We start from the raw sequence: 14,960 nt of genomic DNA, 5'->3' as shown, positions 1-14,960 counted from the left end.
AGATGCAGCAATAAAACCTCCTTTTTTACAGCCTCTTTTTTGCAGAGCCCAGCTAACTCTTTTCAGCTAAAACTTTTGGCCCTTTGGAGGAAGAGCTGTAATTCAACTTGAAATACTGTCCTGATTTGGGGATATCTTTTTTGGTTTTTAAAGACAAGCAAGCTTCCAGCTTAGCTGGAAAATAGGCGGTTTGGTGGGAGGGGATGAGAGTGAGTTAATTCCGCTGGGAAAACTACTTGGTTGGAGACAGCTGGAGGGAAGATGCTCATTGCTCCTTTTTTTCCACTATATCTGCTCTGGGTGCAGGGGAAAGCTGCCAGGGTCGCTAGGAAGAGGAGTGCTCCAAGAAGCATCATGTAGACCAGATAAAGGGGCAAGGAGAGCTCCTGCATGTTGAGATCCACAAAGGGTTGCGGTAAGAAGGCAGCAAAAACTTATCTCAGAGCACATATTTCAGGGAAAGAAGAAACGAAGACGTTTCTATGTTCTCTTGCACATTTGCAGAGCTCAGTTCAGCTCTGACAGGGGCTCTGCGGATGCCAATCAACTTGTCAAGAGAGATTAATCGTAGAATCACGGAACAGTTTGGGCTAGAAGGAACCTTAAAACTCTTCCAGTTCCAAGCCCCTGCCACGGGCAGGGACACCTTCCACTAGAGCAGGTTGCTCCAAGCCCCTGTGTCCAACCTGGCCTTGAACACTGCCAGGGATGGGGCAGCCACAGCTTCTCTGGGCACCCTGTGCCAGCGCCTCAGCACCCTCACAGAGAAGAATTTCTTCCTATTATCTAATCTGAATCTCCTCTCTGTCAGCTAAAGCCATTTCTCTTTGTCCTGTCAGTACAGGCAAATGTCAAATGGCAGACGCTGTCTCAAACCTGTGATGAGATATTGAGATTTTCAGTTTCTATCTTGCCAACACAAGCCTTCCCAAGATGCCAGTCCCCTGGATGTTAGGGAGGATGTCTGTGTCAGCATCTTACCCATGTGCGGGGTGGGTGACAGCAAGAGAGATGCTGCAGCAGCATGGCTAGTGCTCGCAGGACCCCTGCACTGCAGTCCCCACATCTGGGTGCATCTAGAAGGTGCCAAGGGGCTGGCAGAGGCCAGCAAGATGGTGGATACTGAATGCACTGGTGAGAGATGTCCCTCAGGACTTGGTACTAGGGGACCGAGTCTAATATCCTTATTGAGTATCTGGACAAGGGGATTGAGTGCACCCCCAGACACCAAACTGGGTGGGAGTGTTGATCTGCTGAAGGATAGGAAGGCTCTGCAGAGTGATCCATGGGCTGTGCCCAATGGGATGAAGTTCAACAAGGCAAAGTGCCGGGTCCTGCACTTGGGTCACAACAACCCCCTGCAACGCTCCAGGCTTGGAGAAGAGTGGCTGGAAACTGCTCATGGAAAAGGACCTGGAGGTGCTGACTGACAGAGCTGAACAGGAGCAGCTTGTGCCCAGGCAGCCAAGAAGCCACCAGCATCCTGGCCTGTATCAGCAATAGTGTGGCAGCAGCATTAGGGAAGTGAAATTTCTTCACCAAAAGGGTGCTCAGGCACTGGAACAGGCTTCCCAGGGAAGTGGTGGGATCACCGTACCTGGAAGTGTTCACAAAATGTATACATGAGGCCCTCAGTGCCATAGGTTCATGGTGGCCTTCGCAGTGCTGGGGAATGGTTGGACTCGATGTGCTTAAAGATCTTTTCCAACCTGGTTGATTCTATGAGACGCCACCTTCGTGCCCCACAGCTTTGTAAGGAGGGCTGGAAAACCCCCTCATCGCCCACTTCAGTGCACCCACCACACTGGCAAGTGAGCTCCAGGGTGCCACCCCCCTCTTCCTTGTCACCCTTAACGCCTTGCCCCGCCTGGGTGCTGGCTGCCTGCAGCCCCCCAAACGCACCAGGGGCTGGGCTGTGCGCGGGACGGCGGCGATCGCCTCAGCCCCTTCCTCCGCCATTGGCTGCGGTGCCCCGTCCCTCCCCTGGCTCTATCGGGAGCGGTGTCTCTGTGCTTCCCCCTTCCCCTTCCTAAGGGACGGTGCCCGCGCGCTGCCAACGGACGGGACGGGAACAGGAACGGAAACGGGATAAACTTTTCCCGTTTGGGAAAAAAAGGGGGTGGGTGAAAAGCGCGCGCACCTGCCCCTCGTTCGTGAGGGGAACGGGGGGGGGCGGGAAGCGGGAGGTCGCGCGCACGCGCGCACCGCGAGTCTCCGCAGGTGCGGAGGGGGCTGAGGTGAGGTGCGGGAGTGGAGGGGGGGGGCAGCGAGCGGGGCGGTCCCGCGCAGCGCTCGGCCCCCGCCCGCCCCTTCGCTCCGTCCCGCCGCTCCTCCTTCCCCCCCCGCCTTTCCCGTTCAAACCCTCCTCCTCCCGTTCGCTCCGTTCCGCGCCGCTCCGCGCGTGCTGGCGGCGCAGCGCCCCGCGGCCGGGCTAAACGGCGGCCGCCCCGTCGGCGCCGCGGCGCGCCCGCGGAGGGGCGGCGCTGGGGGCGGCGGCTCGGCGGCGGCAACTTTTGGGAGCCGGCGGAGGCTGCGCGGGGATGGCGGCGACGGCGGCGGCGCTGAGGCGGAGGCGCTGAGGACAGCGGCGGCGGCGCGATGCCGGCGGCGGCCGGGGGGCTGCTGTGGTGGAGCTGCTGCGTGCTGGTGGCGGCGGCGGCCGGAGCCCCGCGGGCCGCCGCGGCGGCGCAGGCAGGTGGGTGAGCGGCCCGGTCCGCGGTGAGGGGCGGGGAGGAGGGTTGCGGAGCGGAGCCCGCCCGACAACTTTTCCTCAAGCGCGGCGGGGGGCTGCGGGTCCCCGTCCCCTGCGCGGGGCTGCGGGAGTTTGTTCGGGTCCCGCCGAGAGGCGGCGGCCAGAGGGCGACAAGCCCTTGCGGGAACCGCCGTGCGGCCGCGGACCTCTAGCCGCTCCGCGGCAGCGGCCGGCGGCACCCGCGGGTCTTGGTTGTTATAGTTATTATCGCTACGAGTTAGTATGCGGGGCTGGGGCTCTGCCTTGGAACCCCCCGTGCGGCAGCGGCGCTCGGGTGTCCCCGCTGCCTCCCCGCCGGAGCCCGGGGTCCCCCCCGCAGGTGCTGCTGCCTCCCCGACGGGGCTGCGTCCTCCGCGGCTTCGCGCTGCACCGGGCAGAGGAGGAAGCTTGCTTTCCCCTCCTCACACGTAGACGTTGTGTCTACAAGGTGTGTCCAAACAGTGCAACATAAACACAGGTCCGAGGGTGTTTGCGCACGGGGGGCAGGGAAGGAGCAGGCGGCTTGGAAATTAAAACCAGAAAAGACTCACCCTCACCCCTCCTCCACTACCGTACCTAAGACCACTGAGAAAAGGCGCAGCCGCATTTTCTCTGTCCCGGCTTTTAACTTTCTGGAGGGAAACTTGCAGCGTTGACTTGGGTTTTTGCATTCCTCTCTGGCATCGGAGCAGCGCTCTCCGCCGCCGTAGTACGGGCTGTGCCGGTGTAGTCTCCCGGGGAGGGCACTGGGATCGTCTCCCGCTGCATCGCGCTTCTCGGGAGCCTTTTGCTGTGAATAAAACATTAAAAGGAAATCTTTTCAATCCTTGTAACTCCCCCCCCCCCCTTCCCTCCCCGGTGATGCAAAATTTATGATGTTTGGGCGGCACTGGTGCAACAGCTCCTCATTCTCACAATTCAGTTTGTATTTTGGGGCTTTATGTAACTGAGATGATGATAACGTTTGATGCGAAGCACAAGAAGCGCGTCCCGGCTTTTGCTTGCCAGGTCAGGCTTCTCAGGCAGAGTTTTTGATGCTGGTGCACAGTTTACTTTTTCTGCGTGTGATTGTTTCCTAATCCTTGGAATCGGGAGGGGTGAAACGCTGCGCGGCTGCTGCTGCTTTGTCTTACATGTTCTTTTCCTATAGTTGGAATCGGTAAATCCTAGCTGAAGGAGCGTTGCTTGCCTCGTTTCGCAGGCTCTGGTTTGCTGGACCTTTTTGCTTGCCTCCTGTTTACATGCAGCCTGTCTGTTCCTCTGACTTGGTACTTTTCTATCTGAGACTTTCCCTGTAGCCTGCCCCTGTTAAGGGCAGCAGCCATCCCCACCGGGCTGCTCCTGTGCTCTCCAGCCCTCCTTCCCCACCGCTCGGACATGGCTCTTGGAGTGGACAAGCATCACAAAGATGCTCCCTTGCCGGATTTATACCCCAGTGAAAGGCATCGATCCAGGGTTGCTCTCCTTCCTTCCTGCTGTCTTTGGGGAATCCTCCTGGATCTGTACTGCAGAAAAGCCTCAGTGCCCTGCACGGTGCAAAAAAGCAAACGTGTTTCTTAAAATAACAGGCTTGGAGCGATGTTTTCTATTTGAAAGGATTTGGGCACTGCTCTGGGTAATGGCAGCTTATTAATGATTGACTCTTGGTTCTTGCCGAGATAGCGAGGCAGGCTGGATAGGAGAGTCTTGGTTTGCAAGTATTTGGATCCCCCCAGAATTTGGGCTCCCCTGGCTTTTGGGGACATCAGGATGGGGCATTGGCTGCTGCCTTCATTTGCAGCACATCAAGGGGGGTGATGATGCCTTCACTCATGCAAGAGAGCTCTTGGCCAAACTTTTGATTTCATTATCCCATGTCTGTTTGTTAAGATATAAATATGTGAATACATTGAGGGTTTTTGATTTCTTCTGTCTCCATGCTTGGGCACATAATGTTTTCAGTACACAGCTTAGCCAGGGTCACGTGAGCCAAACAGCTTAGGCTGTTACCTGGAAGCTGGCAAGTCTTTGTTCTGCTTGGAAATAGCTGATAAATTAACTCCTTTTTCTGATATATGGGGCTGGCGAGTTGTTAAATAATTACAGCCAAATTAACTTAGCGCTGTTTGAAGTATTCAAACTGCTCTGAGAAATTAATTGTACTTCAGATATTTTCACAGCTTTTTACATTCTTTTTTCCTTGCAGTGAGGAGTGTGTTCAGGCTGATGTATGGGCAGGCTTTAATTTCATGCCACTGCTCTTCTCCGGGCCATGTCAGATGGGACATGCCACATGCCTTCGGAGAGATGCAGCTCCTCTCTTTTGCAGCAGCCCTCCTTGGCACCTCTCCCGTTTATTCCGCCACGATGTCTATTTGATGGTTAAAATTAGGCTGAGCTCCGAGTGCCTTTGCAAAGGCATGATAAATATTGACTGGGAGTTTCAGCCTGGAACTGCTGTCAGATGACTCAGTCCCTGCAAAGGGGATGTCCTGTCCCAGCTCCTCTTACCGAAGGGGAGCGGGTGCTGTTATTGACCCTGCATCCCTCCTGGGAGTCCTGCTCCCCTCCATGCTTCAGGGCTGTGGTGTGGGGAGGTCTCCGCATGGGAACCAGGGCAGGCTGCCACAGTCCCCGTGTGTCCCCAGCGCTGCTGCAGGGCAGAAGAGACTGGATCTGGCTCTGCTGTTCGGGGCATTCCCAGGGAGCCTGGAGCAGCTTCGGCACTGGGTTGCACCACGCAGGCTGTGTGTGTGCACCTGCCTGCTGATACAGCACTGCAAATCGTCCCAGTGACTGAGCTGTGACTCTTCTTTTAAAGAGGTGGTAATTGATGTGTATGTGTATGGATTCTGGCACAAAGAGCTGTGCTTGTGATTAACGTGAAAACACTAATAATAAGACCTGAAATACATGCCTGTGAGTAAACCAAATGAGACTTGGCATTAGCAGCTCGCAGAGGAAAAAGCCCTCTGAACCTGCACGGGAGCACAGTGGTAGCAGGGAAAGCCACGCTGACTCCCTTGGGAGTGTGGCAGCGGAGGGCCCAGCACCCTGTGGGGTGCACTGAGCTGGGCTGCAAGTGCTGCTTTGCACTCCTGACCTTAATTTGTAACGCTGAGTTGATCTGAAATGTGTCCTTAGTTCTCTACCAGAGAATAAGCCACAGCCCTTAATTTAACCAAATGTTTTCTTCTAGTTTTCAGGGGATGTTAGTTTTTTGTATCATTAATTTTTATTTTAATTTTTAAACTAAAATAAATTTAAGCAAACCACGCCAAGTTCACTCACAGTTTGTCTAAAGCACAACCCATCAGCAGGGGGTGTGCTCCTGTTCAGAGGCTTGATGGAAAAACATCTTTATGCAAGTCACTGCCAGAGCTGATGAGCTGCTCGGGTGGGTTGTGTGCCTTTGCTATGGGGCGCAGTGGGGTGTGCGGGGCGGCTTGCCTGCAGCCTTGCTGTGTGAGCATCTCTAGGTGGCAGCAGCCCCCAGGAGCTCCCAGGCAGCCGGGAGTTAAGAGATGTGGTTTCCCAGGCTGTGGTCCTGCTGCTCAGCATCCCTCTCCCAGGCCAGAGGGATGCCTGGAGGGGAAGGAGGGAATGTAGGGAATTGGTCATCCCTGGGGTCCTGTTCCCACCTCCCATGCCCTCGCTTGCAGGATAGGGAAGGTATAAATAACAGACTGGAAGAGTAACTGAAACACTATAAAGTGCTTCAAATGAGCGACCAAAAAAGCTTAAGTGGCTTTGGAGGAGGAGTTAAGGATGATTTAATCATACTCAGAGGTGCTTAAAACCAGGAGCAAATTTCTGGGTTTATATTGTAGAGGACTTGTTAAGTCAGGACCAAACTGATCACTGGGTACTAAAGGTGAACCTAAGAATGAAGTGCATGCTCTTAGTAATGTAGTAACTGTTGTGGCAAGCTAGGAGAGAAAAAAGAAGATAACCCTGTTCAACAACACTGTTAACTCGGTCCTTCTAAACTACATATACTTGCTCAGAAGGACTTTGTAGCCCATAGGTTTTTATTTTTCCTTTTTTCCTTTCTTTTAATGTTCATTCTGGTCCTTTTCTCAAAATGCAGGTGCTTTGGCATCACAACGAGCCTTCTCCTGATTTCTTTAGGGCACTAAGGGTGAGCTTGTACAAGGTAGTTGGTACAGGGCAATATGATGATTGATTCCATGGAAGCTTCTGAGCTTGCTTTGCGTCCTGCCTCTGTAGATGTTTAACACTGTGCAAACAGACGTTTGTGCTCTTAAGACTACTGGTAAGCGATGGGAGCTCTGTAGGAACAGCTAAGCCAGGTCTGTCCCTGTGGACTCTGCATGTTCTCAGTGTGCTGAGGAAGTTTTGCCAGGAAAGGAGTCAGGGCTTGTTCCTGGGATTCCCTTTTTGCTGTGGCATGAGCTCAGGCAGGAGGAGGTAACTGCGGCAGGGCTATTTCCCATGTGTACACATTGTGTGCTGACAAGTCCTTGGTGTGTGCAGGGGGCTCTTGTTTTCACTGACTTAAAGGTTTTCCTTTTGCAAACAAGCACGGCCTGCTGGTGGATTTTATGTGTCCCCACGTAGCCAAAGCTGAATTATCCCATGGGAGTACTGGAGTGTGCCAGAAAGATTCATCATTTCAGCAACTTTAGTTGATGTTTGTTTAGCGACTTCTTGCTCTGGACGAACGCTTTAAGCTGTGCTCGGTGGCAGCTTCCTTGTGGTGAGCTGTGTGTCCACGTGGGATGTGGTCTCATTTCTGCACTGTCCGCTACATCTGCTGGGCACATGGGCAGATGCCAAGCCTCCTGAAGTCTTTGAACAGATGCTACTATATATATATATATCTCTCTCCTTTTTTTTTTCCTCCATAGCCTGCCAGGGAAACTCATCCTTCTCCCACTTTGCATAAAAGGGGATGCAAAGTCCAGGACAGATGAATATTTGCTTGTGCGTCAGTGATACCTGAGGGTCTGACACTGACTTTTGGACAGCAAAGCCTGTAATTCAAACTACAGGAGCACATGCTAGTCACACTGTAAATTTGTACTGTAAGAATACCAAGAATATAAATAGGTCTGAGGAATTCATACTGTAAGAGTATTAAGAAGTATTTTTGTTTTCCTGCTTTTTGTTTCCATGCCTATAAAAATCTAGCTCCTGACAAAGGAGGAGGTGGGGGAGAATAAAGTAAATAAATGGGAAAGTAAGCCCCAAGCTCTTGGGAAAATAAAGTAAATAAATGGGAAAGTAAGTCCTAAGCTCTTAGTGAATGCAGTTTTTCGAGGTATGGAAAATGATCAGTCATTATATACTGTTTCTGTGAAGTCCTTTTTAGAGATTTCTAAGATATATTCATTTTGTGTTTGGTTCCTCTTTCTCTTGATGTCTGTGCAGCTAGGCATACAGTAACTGAATGGGCATTGATAACTTGATCTTTCTTAATCTTTTCCTAATAAATTGGTGTTGTAGCATGGGCTCTTGTCATATCGTGGCATGACTCCTGTAGCTTGTCGCCAGCTGGTGTTGAGCATTGGTCTGGGTGGCATTGGTCTCCAGGACCAGTCTGTAGCTGATGCCAGTGAGGGGTGAACCATTTCAAGCCACGCCAGGGCGATGCTGAAGCACTCTCGCCTCCAGCAGCATTGACCCACTCCAATGAATGTGGGGAGCCTCTTGTCTCTCTGCCAGCATGTGGGGTGGCACCATAAACCTCAGCGCCTCTGCTTTTTGGAGTGTGCACCAAACCATCAGTGCGACAGAGCTCAGCCCTGTGCTGCGGTACCCCCAGCGCGGCTGGGGAGGATGCTGAGCTGCGGGTCATGCTGCTGACAGGGTTTAAATTCATGTGGGGAAGCTACCGTGGAACTGCAGGACATTATCTGACCCTCTGCCTGCAGCTGCTCCACTAAACTGCCTAATAAATGTCTATTAAGAGTTGTGGTACCTGACCTCTCTCTGTTTTTCACCCCTCCCCTGAGTTTTGTGGCATTGTGATTCATGGAAGGAAACGGGTCAAGTCAGAGGGAGGTTGAAGGAAAAAACTTGCATGCTGTAAAAAAAAAAAAAAAAACCAAACAAACAAACCCAAGAAACAGGAAAAACCCCAAACCTTGGTTTTTCTGTTTGGGTAAAAAAACCCAAACAAAACCAGCAACAAAAACCCCCCTTTCCAACAAAAAAAACCCCAACCCTAAACAAAGTTGCAGAGTTATATTTTGAATAAGTTGGAAAGCCCAAATCTCTGTGAAATGCCATCACCCCCTGGCTGTAGTATGGCTGCAAGAGAGCATGCTGCTCTTGTGTGTGGGGTTGGTGATTATATGCCAGGTAAAGCTCTGAAACCTGTCCCTGTCCTATGGACTTCTGGCATGGCTTGGCTCCTGCTGCTCCTCCAGGCCTCTCCAAAGGGTGCTTCCACACCTTTGTGTCTGTTTTCCCAAGCAAGCATCTCCTATGGGGCAGGCATCTCTTGCCTGTGCTCACACGTGATTAAATAACCTCGATGTGCAGAGCTGAATGTGCCAGGAAGAGATTTGCGGTGCCGTTTTGCTTGCTTGAACCCCAGTTTGCTGCTGAGGACCTTCTTCCATGGATGTAGCTCCCGCAGCGGGAGCCAGCACCGGCAGGATGGAGCTGCTTTGGTGCAAGGACAGGGAGAAAAATCATCACACTTAACTTGATACATATCCTAATGTCCAATTTCCATTAATTGAAATTACGTTGAAATATTGAACATCTTAAGCATAAAAGTTTATGTACCATGGTTAGTATGCTAATGGAATATTTTAGTAATCTTTTCAGGCTAGCATCGCAGCCAGATGCAGCGATAAGCATTTATTCTTAGGACTTATTTTGCTTTAACCCCTTCTCTAAGAGTGTCCACATCCTGGCGACTGTTCATCGGCTGCATTGTGGCTGCCATCCAGCTGTCATTTCAAGATAGGTCCTTTTTTATCCATGCAAAGTTGAATCGTGGGTATTTTTGCTCATTATCTTTGGCAGTAAAAATGTATATCTCTAAATTTAAATTGCTGTTGCTGAGGATATGTGACAGTATTTAGAAGTCACTATTATTTTATTGTCTCTTTCAAAGGATAAAAAAGGGCTCATTTATTTCCAGAGAGATTTCTGTAGCGTGTAAAAATACCAGTGAAGTAGCTAACGTTTTCCAGTTGTTGTTGACTTCAAATTTAGCAACCATTGTCTCTGTTGATATATTTGATGCTCTAAAAATGTGCTTGTCATTAAGTAGGAAGCTGAAGTGATTGGTAGGCAGATAATATTCTTTAGTAGCTATTAATAATGCTCAGAGGGCATATGCAATGGAGTGTGTGGAAAAAGCCATGGAATTGTGTAGGAAGGAGGCAAAAAAATAATGTGTACGGCTTGCTTTATTTGAAAGCCGTCTTTTATTACCCTCTCTGTATGTATTGCAGCCCGAATTAGCGCATCGTGAGCGGGAGAAACCGATAGGCAAACAGAATAGTGTGCAGCTAATTTTGTTTAGCAAATTGAGATCTGATCCCTGCTATTTCACGCCCTCTGCGAGCTGACTCAGGCGCTCATCGCAGCATCCCGGCAAGCTGCCTGGGGACCAAGTTCTGCCGGCGGCTTTGGTGGTGGTTAAGGTGGGAATCGTTGCCCCCAGAGCCAGCGGAGCTCAAAGGAATGAGGGAATTAATACCCTATTAACAGGAAATGGAATTCGTCAAAACAAACGTGAAGCCATCGCAGCCTTTCTCTCTCCTCTTGTCTGCTCCTTCAGCCAGAGGAGGGCTTTTGTGCTGGCTGTTCCTGCAAGTTTCTCCCTGATTTCTCCACGCAGAGGATTTCTCTTTGTCTCCTGGAGTTAAAATCACGCACATTTAGGTCCTCTCGTGCAAGGTGTTTAAAACTGCTGCCAGCTCATGCAGTCTGGTCTCACCCAGGGCTCTACTTTGTACTGCGAAGATCTTGTTCAAAACATATAAGATTATCAGAGTCTATAAATAGTAGTGGTAACTTTTATAGCATTTGCATTGCTGCATAACACTGAAGTCACGGGCTAGGTTTGCTTCTAGTGTTGCTTCACGTGTCACTGTGCAACCTCTCTATATCATGATATAACAAGCAGCTGCTGAGTTGATAATGCAGTGCCTGCAGCACAGGTCGGGGGGGGTCTTTCTGTAGCGATGCTTTATGTTTTCTGTGGCTTGGTCCAGCTTCTCACAAAGGAAGCAAAATCAGATCTGTGCTGGCTGTTTTTGGTTGCCCATGGGTTTCGGTGTGCAGCTCAAACCTTTAATAAAATAGCTTCTTAAATAGCCTCTTATCAGCATTTACTTTCTTGTAATAACTAAAGATTGGGAACAGAAGGAGAATGCTTTTTTCCTCTTGTTTTTAAGATTTACAGATAGATTTGCACAGCGTTACTGATGGCAAATTTCTTTGTGTTCATTTTTCTCCTAATATCTTGGAGTTGTGAGATCTCAGTCTTTGCATAAAGAAAGAAAAGCTGCTTTGGGCTGCTCTGTGCAGAGAAAAGTTAAAACTCCTGTAGCTGAAGAAATGGGATAAAAAGTGCAAAATTGTTTTTACAAAGCCTTGTTTTTTAACTCATTTGTAAGATTATTTATGGAGGGGGCTGATTGACGTTATGGCTTTACAATGTCTGGCGAAATATTGCTGGTGACTTTGGAGATGGAAACATGGGTTTATAGACTCTTAATAGCTTTAGTCCAGTTGCTGCCATGACATGTGGTTAAGGCATTAAAATATATGTGCTATGCTTCATGCTACAGCAGAGCAATTACTGTGTAGATGTCCTTTGATACTGGAAATGATCTGCCAAACTTTCACTGTCCAACTTGAATGATTTCAGTCTCACTGAAGGCCCATAGAAATGAAGAGAAAAGCATTGTGAATAATAGCTTTCTCCAAGTAAAAGCATATTGAGGGTGTGTGATTTCTGTAGGTCCTGTCTATCCCAGATGGATCCTGTCCATTTGGGCAGAAGCTGCTGCTCCAAACACTAATCTATCTAACCTATCTATGGCAAGCTTGGCCATTGGGTAGCCCTCTTGTCAGGTTTAGATTTTGTTGTGTTTGCCCTTCTGAGGTCAGTGTAAGGTTTTTTATGGTTTGTCCTGTTAACAATGCCAGTGTCTCCCTGGGGCACGGATGGTGTTTAAGCGTTTTATGGAGGCAGTACAGTTGCACGCTCTTGGAGGGTGAGTGCTGGAGCAACAATGGATGAGGAGAGTGGATGCAGTGTTACTTGGGTTGTTGCTTTTTGCTTTGGATAATGCTGATGTGAACCAAAGTGCCAGCATTTTTGGGGGGATCCCTGCTAACTCTTGATGAACACATGTAAGATCACTGAAGCTCATCTTCTTTCTCAAACCAGTTGTTGACTAAATTCTCTGAGAACTCATATGAGCTGGAGCATGCCTGTGTTTCTAGGAATATCTGGAATAAAACCCTTTCTTTGGTGGCACAGGCTCAGAGGCTTGTTTAGCCAGGTAAAATAAGGCTTTCCTTGTGAGTCAGCAGTATGAAGTGCTGGAACAGCATCACTTCTCCAATCACACAAGCCTGACTTAGTAATACTGAAAAGGATGTCTCTGGGCAAGTAATATAGGGCCTTAGTAGCATGTGATAGAAATAAACATAAGCAGCAGGTACCAAAGTATCAGGAATGGTGGAGAGAGAAGAAACCACCACCTCAAGTCTTCTCTGTGGTCTGTGTATAGGTGTCACGGGCGAAATGCAGGCTTGAGGGCATTGGAGTGGCTTTTCCCTGCACCTCTGCAGACGTACCTATGGCTCAGGGACTGTGATATCAGGTCTTTCCACCTACATGCATCCTGAGGGAGCTGGCAGTTAGTACCTCGGTTGGTAGTCTTTTCTTTTAACACTGCTTCATTTCTTTCCCACCAAGTTTGGGTTTCCAACAATATGATTACTTATGGATTTCTAAGTCAGAAATAGCTTGGTAATTGCTATATTGCTTTGCGCGCAGTAGCAACAAGCATCTTAAATTTAATGCATCATCCACACAGAAAATTGATATCTGGCCAAAACTCATGGACTCTGACAGCTCATCTTAAAGAGCTTTTGGTTGACATGTAAAATAGAGGTTTGTGGTTGACATTCACAGGAAAATTGACAGTCTTTAGGATTATTCCATAAAAGAATAATACTCCTTACCATTGGCTGAAGCTACTTGAAGATGATTAAGTTTACAAGGAAACCTCTCCTTAGAGGTCAGCAAGGCGAAGGCCTGGGACATTATTCACTTAGATCACATGCAAAAAATTTGCATCACCTTATCATTCAGAGCCTGAATTTTGCCTGATCTTCAGGGTTTGTCTGCTGAAACCAAGCTCACAAGCTGCTGACTGGCTTCCTTAAGAGTAGCTTTCTTTTAATGTGCTTTTACTTTGGTTTTCCTCCTTAGAATACAACTTAAGCAGCAAGAATGCCCCAGAACAAGTCTTTGTCTGAAAAAAAAATGACAATAAGGAACTTGCTAGTGTTTGTAATTAAGATATCTGGCATCTTTGTATAGATACTTATGCCTACATTTAGTACGTATTTTGCTGTGAGTCGCAATTCAAAGAACTGGAAGTTTCAGCAAAGAAACTTGTGGCTCAGTTTGGGCACATGCTGCTTTATGGCCAGGGTTACGTGATGCTCTTTTTTGAATAAATACTCATTTCAGCACGTTTTGTCAATATTTGGTTTTGAGTCAGTAGGTTTGGATGACTTTGCCTCAGAACTACTCGATATCTATTTATTAAACGCAGCGCTTGTGTTCAACAGAAAATGTAAGACCCAATTTCAAAATTAGGCCCAGACAATTATGCAATCAGGTAATCGTGGGTGTAATTGCTTGCACAAATGGTCAGTTAGATGTGTAACTGTCCACTTGCATGTAAAATTAACCAATCCTGCAAATTGCACTCTGAATATTCATGCTAGAAAACACAGCTTTCTAGAGATGGATGAGTTGTGGCACCTTCCCCTTCCTCCCATTGGTGTTCTCCTTGTGCATTTTGTCATAGAATCCCAGGCTGGTTTGTGTTGGAAGGGTCCTTAAAGCTCATCCAGCTCCAAGCCCCTGCCACGGGCAGGGACAGCTTCCACTAGAGCAGGTTGCTCCAAGGCCCTGTGTCCAACCTGACCTTGAACACTGCCAGGGATGGGGCAGCCACAGCTTCTCTGGGCACCCTGTGCCAGTGTTGCGCCATCATCATAATGGAGAATTTATTCCTAATGTCTCATCTCCATCTCCCCTCCGTCAGTTTAAAGCCATTCCCCCTGTAACAACATGCACTTGTGAAAAGTCCCTTTCTAGGTTTCTTGTCATTGCTTAAATGTTACTAACAGGTCTGTGTTCCTCTGAAGGAAGTGTCTTTTCCTTCTTGAAAATAAATACATTTTCAGAAGAAGTACATTTCAATGGGTGAAAAATGATGAGTGTCTGTTGAGAAATGCTCCCAAAATACAGATTACGGCACAGTAGTTCATTACTGTGCAGAAGGCATGCTAGAGGCTTTACCTGATTGATACGGATAAGCACCAGATAAATAAAACAAGGAAAACCAAAAGCCACTTGGAGCTACGTGGAGGTGTTCAGTGAGCAGGCGGCAGGTTGAACAGTGAAGCTGTGGATGTGAGTACAATGGATTTCAGTAACATTGCAGCTAAGGCTGGTAATACAATTGGTGTAATGCATGCAAGCAAAACGGTGGGGAGGAGTACGGTGGGTAGCCCGTATGCCAAAGGCTTACTGATTTAAAGCCAAAGATGGAAAGAAAAGGATGCGATGCTGAGGAGCGATGTGACAGATCCACCCTTGTACAAGTTGAGGACTAAGCCAGAAGCGGCATTGGGCTCTCCTGAGTAAGTCCAGTGTGTTTAGGTTTTGCTTTTGCTGTGGCCTTGTGCTCTGGGTCTGTGACAGTTGTTGAGAAGGCTGGGGACGGGTATGTGTGTGTTTAATGTGTGTATTAAATTTAAGACCTACTAACATAGATGCAACCTCATGGCTCTGGAATTTACTGCTTTGAAAACGTAATATGATGCTTTTGCCAGTGCAAAATTTGTACTTGTTTAATTTATATATTTACATATATTTACACTTTCTTTTTTTTTTCTTTTATCTGATGTTCTGTCAAAATATTTCCTTTCCAATGAAAGAATTCAAACCCATAGCTGAGAAATCTGTAGAATTACTTGCAATCACCACTTGGCAGTTGGTGTAAGC

General features: G+C 48.6%; 1 protein-coding gene across 1 annotated transcript in view; it reads left to right on the top strand.

Annotated features, from left to right (window-relative positions):
* Positions 1-2,598: 2,598 nt before the first annotated feature.
* ERBB4 (erb-b2 receptor tyrosine kinase 4) overlaps positions 2,599-14,960 on the top strand; it is a 616,088-nt gene continuing 603,726 nt past the window's right edge. Inside the window, exon 1 of the mRNA XM_030487261.1 lies at positions 2,599-2,695. Coding sequence (XP_030343121.1) covers positions 2,599-2,695 — 97 coding nt within the window. The remainder of the gene's footprint in view (positions 2,696-14,960) is intronic.

This window comes from Strigops habroptila, chromosome 5 (genome assembly GCF_004027225.2).
Source record: "Strigops habroptila isolate Jane chromosome 5, bStrHab1.2.pri, whole genome shotgun sequence".
NCBI classification, from domain to species: domain Eukaryota; kingdom Metazoa; phylum Chordata; class Aves; order Psittaciformes; family Psittacidae; genus Strigops; species Strigops habroptila.
The sequence above is the reverse complement of the archived record's forward strand: the minus strand, read 5'-3'. Positions and strand labels throughout refer to the sequence as shown.